The following is an 11,289-nucleotide window of genomic DNA, read 5'->3' on the forward strand; positions in this document are numbered from 1 at the left end:
CAGATTTTCTTAAAGGCTAACCGTGATTTTCCAACCTGTTAGAAGGAGTATAACAAACAAGTCATATTGAGGATGGCTTTTTAATGCTAAAATTTATTATGACAAGGACATGTAACTACACAAATTTACAAATGAAGTTCAAATGAACGAATTCAAATTTATACTTAAAAAAGTCAAAAACATTAATCAAGCTTTTATCTTTTTATTATTTTATTTAATGTTCATTATGAAAAATAAAATTCGAAACTAAGTTTGACATCATAGAAAATGAAAAATGAAAATAGTTCTAAGAGATTAATTAACATAAAAGTTCTTAAAAAAGACAATGAACTCAATATTTCCACCAAATTAATTAATGATAAGAAAACTCTAAATATGTCTAATGAGTATACCTTGTTTTCAAAACTCTTCTTTCTTTCAAATCAAGTGCACTAGAAATAATTATTTTTGGTTGTGGGACAAGTTTCTATACCTACAATAAATTTCAAAATGATCCATTTATTGATCTATTATTATAAGATTGTGATTTTTGTTAATAAAAAAAATTATCATTGCAAAATGGGAATGGTGCTTAATTGTCTTTCATTGACCATTTCCAATATGGTTGGGAAAAACTCATCTACATAAAGGACACCTATCATTTACTCTCTACATAAAGAACACCAAACAAACAAAACAAATCTTGATAAAGAATGGCAATGGCACCGTTGATGATGCTGGTTTTCCTTGGGGTTTCTTCTTATTCAGTCAAGATTGCAGTGGCGCAAGCATTTCCATCATGTGCACAGAGCCTTGTGCCTTGTGGTGCTTACATGAATGTTACATCTCCGCCACCGTCTTGCTGCGATGTGCTCAAAGAAACCATCGAGAAAGAATTCGCTTGTCTATGCAAACTCTACACTGCACCTAATTTCTTCTCGAGTCTCAACATCAACAAGACTCAGGCCCTTACTCTTCCCACCCGCTGCAATATCTCCGGTGGATCATGCTTGAATGGTACAAAAATTCGCGAAGATTGTTTATTCATTGTTTTTACTCATCTTAGATATCACATTAACTTCTAATCTTTTAGAAGATATCAAGTTCATTTAAAAACACTTTTTGAAGCTGAATTTAAGTTTGAACAAGAAAATATGAACAAATTTATGAATATATCTCTTAAGATTCAGAATATATATTTGACAAAAAAAGATGTTATGTCTAATTAAACTTGTCTATTTTTTCAAGTTCAAAACCAACTCTAGTTCCAAAAAAATGTTTTCAAATAAGAAGTTTAGAATCTAGTTGATCCATTCTAGCATCTTTGAACTAATTTTTTTGGTCCTCTAATTTGATTGTATTTTGCAGATACTGCTCCAAGTTCTCAGCCAACACAAGGTAAATAATCTATGATATTTTTAATAATATGATATTTGATTGCTTGGATCTCATGCATGCTATCTATCATCTAAGAAATAAGAAAAACTCATAATTATTCTCAAATTATTAGGTAATAATTACATTTTTAGTTATAACACGATGTCACCACTTAAACTTAAAGCATTATTAGGGAATTGAACTCTTAACTTTTATTTTATTAGGCATAATTCTTGACATTTGAGCTACCTTAACAGTGAAGTTAAGATTTGTAATGTATCACGTTTCTAAGTTAGGGAGATTATTGTATTCCCAAATAGAAAATATAAAAAATTAAAACACGATTTTCTTAAGTGGGATATCCAATACCTAACAAATTGTAATGATGGAACAAAGGGTCACGAGGGTCGGATCTTAAGTATGGTTTGCATTTTCTTGATGTGTATATCAATTTTCTCTGCATAAATGATGAAAAATTGTTTACTAAATAATGTTAATCAATCTCTTATTTACTAAGTGATGTAAAAAATATTGCTTGGGCAGTAACACCAGGAAACAATGGCCACTCTATTGGAGCAGTTTCATGGACATCAATATGCACTATTCTATTATTTTGGGTGTCTTTAATGTTCCATGATTAGGGTTCTTTTAGTCTCTCCTAGAAATGTTAATTCTCTACAACTTTGGATCAAATAAATCTTATGGGATTTCACTTAGTTAATCTGAGGCAGCTTTTTGAACATTAATCGTTGTTTGTCTTCTTCGGTTCTTACCACTTCATTGTATTAACTTGTGTTATTTGAAATTGGTTGAAATTTGAGTGCATTGATTATTGAGTAGAGTTGATTTCCTTGCTATATTAACAATTTATTGTATGCCTCAACATTTTTTGCACTTGTATTTATTCTCACAGTATTGTCAATAAATACGTTGGGTCAGAATTTCTTGTGAATGATATATAAAATATTATTCTCTTAAATTTAGAAGTCATGAACTTGGGAATATGAATGAAGTTAGGGTTTTGAAAGGTTAAAGGATATGAAGATATGAATGACTCTGTTATGGTTCATGAACTGTGATGCATGATTGAGAGAACTAGCTAATATTTAATTGTAACTTGGCATCCAATTTGAATGCCCAGCTTGTGTGTAATGTCTAACCTCAATTGTTTTGGTATTTTCAAAATTTGTCTTTTTTGAGATTTAAAAAAAATATGATTATATTAATTATTAAATTATTAATTAAATATTAAATATTATTTATTTTATTTTAATTAAATTAAAAGTTTTAATATAAAAATATTTTAAGAATTCATCTTAAACATAAAAGACTTAAATAATATTAATATATATATATTATTAAATAAATAATACTTTAGTATTTTAATTAATAGATTATGTAATGTGTGATAAATAAGAGTTAAAATGATATTTAATTAGATTGTGAATATTTAAATATTTCTTTTTTCATCAAACAACATTCTTTTAAATAAAACTCATATAAAACAAGATCTAAAAGTATAATTTATATAATGTTTGTAATTTTTTTAAGTTACTTTTTTTATATAATAATGTTTGTTAGGTTAGGTTATGTATTGGAACATCAAAGAAGCATTTTGAGTTCGATTTACATTTAAAAACATTCATGAGTTTGTAAAAATTATTTTAAACTAAAATTTGAAAATAAATATATTAAAACTTAATTTTTAAAACTATAAAGACCATGTTTTACTAATACTAAAATAAAATATCACATTAAAATAATTTAACTGATAAAAATATTTAAAAAATCAAAGATTAAAATTATAATCCTAATTAAAATGTCAAGATTATGTTATTTTCTACCTTAAAACAAAAAACATAATGCTAAAATAAACATTACCATGTATTTATTAGGTTATCAACCAACTTACAACTCCAATCCATGGTATCATTCAAGACTATATATGAAAATAGGTGGCGTGGGCCTTAGGAACATTTAATGCTTTAATTTGATGAATACATGTGATAATAGTTATTAGTTGTAAGTTATGAACTCAAATTATAACTTAAATTGGAAAACATACCACAAATTCATAGAAACACTCAAAATTCGGAAGAGTCCAGATCAATTTACTAGATATAACCTGACCTGACACCCTTTTCGATAATAGACAGTACGGGATATTTTTCTCACCATTTTCATCAATAGCATAACCTTAATTGCTCACCTTTATTAACATCTTTATTTATGCAGAATTGTATTTAATTTATTGATATTTTAAAAGCGTAACGAGTTACCTGCAATGTTTTAAAATACGCGGTCTGACCGGCGGTTCAACCGGTCCGACCGTGAAACGGTTTAGAGAACGGTCCGATTTTTAACTCCAATACGTTAACCTTACGAACCGGTCACAATCCGATCTGACCGGACGGTTTTTCCGGAAAACGGAACTGGAAATTTCCGGTTCGAAAGGAGAGATTATACAGTATTCTTATAATCTTTTCTTTCTTCTGATTATTTTGGATCTGCTCCTTCGTCTGGACTGCGAGCAAAGGTTTTGGCATACCTTAAACTGAAAACGAATTGTTTTTATCTAAAACCAGATCAGATCTGGGAGGATAGAGAAATAAAGTGGAGAAAGATGAAAGCAAATGAAATAGATCTGGGAGGATAGAGAAATAAAGCGGAAAAAGATGAAAGCAAATGAAATGAAGTTTTTACTTTTAGATTGTCAATGGCTATCATTTCTTTCTCATGGTCCCACCCTTACGGCATATATCATTAATATAATAATATATAGTTTTAATTTTTAATATTTGAATTATAAATATTTAATATCATATTAATTTAATCAATAATATATTTAATTTAATTAATATTTATTTAATTAATTTATATATGTCTAATTGATTATATATATATCATTTATATACTAATATATCTAAATTTATTTATTTTTTAAAAATAATTAAAATCTGGTTGAACCAGTGGTTTAACCGGTTGGACCGGTTGAACCGAAGTTCGCTCAAAAAACCGGGTCGATAATCGGAACGGTTTTCAAAACCTTGGTTACCTGTGGTATTTAAGTGGTAGGAGTTGAGTTTAATAGACTAAAATTACTAGTTCTCTTAAAATAAAAACACTTAAATGAGTATATATATATATATTTATATATATATATATATATATATATATATTTATATTTATATATATATATATATATTTATATATATATATGATATAATTATATGCATGTATAGAAAAGTTTGATTGAATGGTTCACCAAAGTTAGTCCCGACTAGCTGGTTATAATGTTTGGAGAGAGACATCTCTATTATGTGAAAGTTTTTTCATGGGCAATGCAAATTCTTAGTAGGCTACACTCACTGGTAAAAAAAGGACCTTTACCGACGGTTTTTCCCGAAGGTTTTGTAAACCTCTCCTAAATACTCCCGAGAGGAACAAATCCTTCGGGATTAAAAATAGATTCCGAAAGGGGTGTAAAACCTTCGGGTTTATTAATTATTACCGAAAGTTCTACAAAGAACTTTCGGTTTTTACCTTCCCAAAAAACCCAAAAAAATTCTAAGTGTTGGATGCGGGTTAATTGCGAAGGTTTTTATAAAAACCTTCGGTTTTGAAATCCCTGGTTTTTTAATTGCGAAGGTTATTCAAAGAACCTTCGGTTTTGCCTTTTTTGAAAATTTCATTTCCGAAAGTTTTACAAAGAACCTTCGGGTTTGCTCATTAAAAAAAAAATTCTAAATTTGGTTATGGTTATTTCCGAAGGGTCTTCAATAAACCCTCGGTTTTGACTAATATCAAAACCGAAAGTTTTATGAAAACCTTCGGCATCAACCTCTATAAATACAAACCCTAACCCTTCTCTTTTTCATTCCGCTCATCTCTCCTTTCTCTCTCTCTTCCGCCGCCGCCGCCTGCCTCCTCCAAGCCGCGGGTTCTTCTCCTCTCTTCAGGTAATTTGTTTGATTTGGTTTTTTTTGTTTTGTTTATGGTAAGATTTAGATATCTTAATAAGTTTATATATATATATATTATAGATCTAGATTTATGTTAGTTTACGTTATTTTGTTTGATTAATATATATATACATATATCTGAAATGCATTTAGGATATGGATGATTCGACATGGAAGAGACTCCGGCGTATACCGGAGAAACTGCATCCGTGTTACCAGAATCTGATAACACAATCAGAAATTGCGGCACGTGAGGAAGATGTGAGAAAGATGACGCTGGAAATGGAACAAATCCGATTAAGGGATGCCGAAAGAGGTCGTTTGCTAAGTGAAATCAAAGCGGACCGGGCCGAAATGTCTCAGAGATTAGAGAATCTCGAACAGGAACTTGTCTTGTTGAGGAGTCGACTGAATCAACCACCCCCTCCTTCCACCCCATCTAATAATTAATTTTTAGATTTTTTATGGATTTATTATGGGATTATGACAGTTATGTTTTAATTTTTATGAATTATTGTTATTATGTTTGTTTGGTTTAATATGTTCGAAATAATTATGTTTTTGATGACTTTTCACCTTTTTAAAAAAAAAACCGCATCGCCAAAACCGAAGGTTTATTTGAAAACCTTCGGTTTTGACGCATTTTTTTTAAAATCTTGAGGTAAAAATCGAAGGTTTTCAAATAAACCTTCGGTTTTGACCTAGCATTAAAAAAATCAGATTTTTTTCTAAGTATGGGGAAGGGTAAAAACCGAAGGTTTTCAAATAAACCTTCGGTTTTGACCCCTCATTAAAAAATCAGATTTTTTTTCTAAGTATGGGGAAGGGTAAAAACCGAAGGTTTTCAAATAAACCTTCGGTTTTGACCCCTCATTAAAAAAATTAGATTTTTTTCTAAGTATGGGGAAGGGTAAAAACCGAAGGTTTTCAAATAAACCTTCGGTTTAGACCTAGCATTAAAAAAATCAGATTTTTTTCTAAGTATGGGGAAGGGTAAAAACCGAAGGTTTTCAAATAAACCTTCGGTTTAGACCTAGCATTAAAAAAATCAGATTTTTTTCTAAGTATGGGGAAGGGTAAAAACCGAAGGTTTTCAAATAAACCTTCGGTTTTGACCTAGCATTAAAAAAATCAGATTTTTTTCTAAGTATGGGGAAGGGTAAAAACCGAAGGTTTTCAAATAAACCTTCGGTTTTGACCCCTCATTAAAAAAATTAGATTTTTTTCTAAGTATGGGGAAGGGTAAAAACCGAAGGTTTTCAAATAAACCTTCGGTTTTAACCCTTCCCAAAAACATTCTGTTTATGGTCAGGACCGAGAGTTATATGTAAATCCTTCGCAAATACACATAAAAAACGAAAGTTAATGTTATAACTTTCGGTTTTGACAATTCCTAATTTGTTAAATTATTTTGTTTTTAAGCCACTAATCTTAACTCCTAACTAATATAATCAAGTGTGAGTTATATTTTAAAAATGAATATTGTGTTTTATGTTGAAATGTTTATGATTGTGTTTGATTATTATAGAGAAGTGTATTTATGTTTGAATGTTTATGTTTGATTATGTTAAGAATGTGTTTAATGTTTGATCATATGGATTGTGCAATATTGCAAGGATAACAAATGTGTTAAATCGATGTTGTTTAAGGTCATTAGAAGGTGAGAAACAAAAGAATTTAACAAATTTGGAAGTGATAAAACCGAAAGTTAAATATTTAACCTTCGGAAATATCCATCTAAACCGAAAGTTCTATATAAAACTTTCGGGTTTTATACTTCTCAAGACCGAAAGTTATATATACAACTTTCGTTTTTTATGTGTATTTGCGAAGGTTAATTATATAACTTTCGGTTTTTACATTTTCAATTTTTTAAATTAGAGTATTTTTTCTTTCCAATATAGACTCCTAACTAATATAATCAAGTGTGAGTTATATTTTAAAAATTTATATTGTGTTTTATGTTGAAATGTTTATGATTGTGTTTTATTATTATAGAGAAGTGTATTTGAATGTTTATGTATGATTATGTAAAGAATATGTGTAATGTTTGATCATATGGATTGTGCAATATTGTAAGGTTAACAAATGTGTTTAATCAATGTTGTTAAAGGTCATTAGTAGGTGAGAAACAAAAGAATTTAACAAATTTGGAAGTGATAATCCCGAAAGTTATATATTTAACCTTCGGAAATACCCCTCTAAACCGAGAGTTGTATATAAATCTCTTGGTTTTTAATAAGGGTGAAAACCGAGAGTTGTATATACAACTCTCGGGTTTTAAGTCAAAACCGAGAGTTGTATATAAAACTCTCGGGTTTTAATAAGGGTCAAAACCGAGAGTTGTATATACAACTCTCGGGTTTTAATAAGGGTAAAACCGAGAGTTTTATATACAACTCTCGGAAATTACATCATAAAATTAAAAACGGGCGCCTCTTTCTCTTCTTTCTCCCGATTTCATTTCTCTCTTCTCCTCTCATCTCCGCCGCACTCAACTCTCTCCCCGACGAACAAGCCGCTGAGCGTACTCAACAGAGAAGACCTTGCGCCGCCGCCCTGCCGAAGACCTTGCGCCGCCGCGCTGCCGAAGACCACCGATTCTTTTGAAGAATCTCTGCCGCCGCCGCCGAAACGTGAAGAATCTCTGCCGCCGCCGCCGCCGCCCTGCAAGGTTAGTTTATTATTTATTTTGCAATTAGGTTAGATTATTGTTAGATTGTTGCAATTATGTTAGATTAATTTTAGATTTTTGTTAGATTTTTCGGATTAGGTTAGATTATTGTTAGATTTTTGAAATTAGGTTAGATTATTGTTAGATTTTTGCAATTAGGTTAGATTATTGTTAGATTATGTATATATTATTGTTAAATTAGGTTATAAGTTTAAGATTAGGTTATTGTTAGTATGATTTGGGTTTAATTTTGATTTAGGTTTGATTGTGGTTGGTATGATTTGGGTTTAATTTTGATTTAGGTTTGATTGTGGTTGGTATGATTTGGGTTTAATTTTGATTTAGGTTTGATTGTGGTTGGAATGATTTGGGTTTAATTTTGATTTAGGTTTGATTGTGGTTGGTATGATTTGGGTTTGATTTTGATTTAGGTTGTGATTGGTTTGATTTGTGTTAGATGTTGTTTCATTTAGGTTTTAGTTTGATTTTGTTTTGATTGTGATTGGTTTGATTTGTGTTATATGTTGTTTCATTTAGGTTTTGGTTTGATTTTGTTTTGATTGTGATTGGTTTGATTTGTGTTATAGGTTGTTTCATTTAGGTTTTGGTTTAGGGTATAGGGTTGATTGTGATTTGGGTGTCATTTATTGTTATTAGGTTTGGATTAGGAATTTCAGCCGCCCGCTGTCCGCCCGTCGATATACATCCGCTGCTCTTCTTCGTCGCTCTGTTTGTGCAAGGTTAGTTCTTGTTGGTTTATTATATGGTTAGGTTAGTTTCATGTTAGATTTATGTTAGATTTGAAGTATGTTAGATTAGGTATTATGTTTGATTTATGTTAGATTATGTTAGATTAGGTTTGAAATGTGTATGAATGTAATAATGTTGAAATATAATTGAAATAGGTTTTGAAATGTGTATGAATGAAATAATGTTAGATTTAAGTTAGATTTATGTTAGGTTTTATAATTATTGTTTGTTTATGTGGAATTTTGGTTATAATATTAGATTAAATTGAATTTTGGTTGGATAATGATAGATTAGTTAGAAATTATGTTAAAAATATGTAATCCTAATTAATTTAGACAAAGTTAAGTAAATAATAATGTGGGTTGTTTTCCATTTTATTAGAAAGATGGAAGTACCCGATAAAAGCTGGATGACCTTACGTCGAGATCATCCAGATTACGAGGAAGGTGTTGACAAATTCCTCGAGTTTGAGGAATTGAAGAAAACACACAAAAGATTAATCAAATCCAAGCGGAAAAGGTAGAATTGATTTCAAGAATGGATAGGGAAAGTGCAAAACAGGAGAAGGAAAGGTTAGAATTGAATGCAAGATTAGAGAGTTGTGAAATGTTTATGCGGCAATATCAACCACCCCTCCCCCCTCCAGCTAGTTCTAAGACGTTCCGACTATATGAATTGATTGAATATGTTTAATGGTTTAATGTAAAACTTGTTGTTGGGATGATTGATTGGAGAATTTTGGAATGATGATTTTGTTTTATGAATTGATTGGTTTGGCTGGCTGAACAGGTTTAGGTTTCGGTATGCGGTTTCGGTTGAGCACAAATCAGTACGGCTATTTTTTAAATTTTTAAGAGAAACCCCGAAAGTTAAATGGAAGCTTTCGGTTTTTCTTTACAGGGAAAAATCGAAGGTTAAGCTAATAACTCTCGGTTTTTCTTTAAAGGGAAAAACCGAAGGTTAAGCTAATAACTCTCGGTTTTTCTTTAAAGGGAAAAACCGAAGGTTATGCTAATAACTCTCGGTTTTTCTTTAAAGGGAAAAACCGAAGGTTATGTTAATAACTATCGGTTTTTCTTCAAAGGAAAAACCGAAGGTTAAGCTAATAACTCTCGGTTTTTCTTCAAAGGAAAAACCGAAGGTTATGCTAATATCTCTCGGTTTTCCTTCAAAGGAAAAACCGAAGGATATGCTAATAACTCTCGGTTTTCTCTTCAAAGGAAAAACCGAAGGTTATGCTAATAACTCTCGGTTTTCCTTCAAAGGAAAAACCGAAGGTTCATTCAATAACTCTCGGTTTTTCTTTCGAGGGATAAACCGAAGGTTAAGCTAATAACTCTCGGTTTTTCTCATTGAAGAAAACCCGAGAACTAGAGGACATCTTTCGGTAAATACACAATTATTTTTAACGACGGAGTCAATACCGAGGGATGGCGACAGTAACCTTAACTCTCGGTTTTTGGTCTATACCGAAAGTTATGGGCTCAAAACCGAGAGTTTTAACTCTCGGTTTTGACCATTTTTTTACCAGTGACTTTATTAGAAATTAAAGTGATAATAATAATAAATGTGTCTTTTCATTATTCAAGTGTCTCTTAAATTATCTAAATATCTTGGAATTATCTCTAGTAATGAGATTCCTCAAGTCTCTCATTGTCTAAGTTTTTGTTTAACTATATATAAATTGTAATTATGTCTTTGTTTCACAAGTTTAATAGAAATAATTTTATTTAAGTTTGTTTCTCTTTCTAAAGTTTTTATTCACTTTTCTAATAAGTTTTCTTCTCGGTTCGATCATCAAAGTCCTGATTGTGACTTCGTTACATGGTATCAGAGCCTTGGTTACATTTGTGAAGAATGTAGCGTTGTTATTCGATATGGAAAAAGGCGGTCATGTAGTTGACTCGGTTTGGATTTGTTTAACCAGTCAAATTACCAGATATAGAAGACTTGTACGGATTCGTACCTGTTCGGGGAAGACTTGTGGGACATCGTCGTAGACAACGATGATGTAGCTGCTAAGGATGTCGCTGAAAATGCAGAAGCATCGAAGAAGTGGAAGAAACTCTCAATGCGAAGAAAAAATTTGTGTTGAAGAGGTTAATCTCCCACAATCTGTTCGAGCACATCATCGGTTATGGATCTGCACGTGAGATCTGGGAAATGCTTGATTGTCTTTTAAAAAAAAGAACGATGCTCATCTCCGGATGCTTGAAAATGAGTTGGAAGGTGCAAAGAAAATCAGAACTATCTTGAAGTTATTTCTTAAGGTAAATAACATATGCTTATAAATTTCTTTACTAAACCCAAATAATTCCAGAGGCTCGAACAAAGAGGTATATTTTTCGAGGACTTCGACCCGAGTTTATGCCATTTATCACCTCGATTCAAGGATGGGCACAATAGCCTTCGCTCGAAGAGTTCGAAATCTCTTGTCATCTCAAGAGTCGTTGGTCACACAAATGGATAGAACGAGTATAAACGAGGAGTCGAACAATGCGTTGTTCATGAAGAAATCAAGCTGGAAAAAGGGAAAGTCAAAGAAGG

The 11,289-nt window shown here is 31.1% G+C and overlaps 1 protein-coding gene across 1 annotated transcript; it reads left to right on the forward strand.

Moving 5' to 3' along the window:
- The first annotated feature begins 636 nt into the window (after window positions 1–636).
- On the forward strand, window positions 637–1,064 carry LOC124930445 (non-specific lipid transfer protein GPI-anchored 7-like). The gene has a single exon (XM_047470787.1). The coding sequence runs from the start codon at window positions 693–695 to the stop codon at window positions 1,062–1,064; it is 372 nt and encodes a 123-aa protein (XP_047326743.1). The 5' UTR covers window positions 637–692.
- Window positions 1,065–11,289: the final 10,225 nt, after the last annotated feature.

The sequence above is a fragment of the Impatiens glandulifera genome, chromosome 3, assembly GCF_907164915.1.
Source record: "Impatiens glandulifera chromosome 3, dImpGla2.1, whole genome shotgun sequence".
In the NCBI taxonomy this organism is placed as follows: domain Eukaryota; kingdom Viridiplantae; phylum Streptophyta; class Magnoliopsida; order Ericales; family Balsaminaceae; genus Impatiens; species Impatiens glandulifera.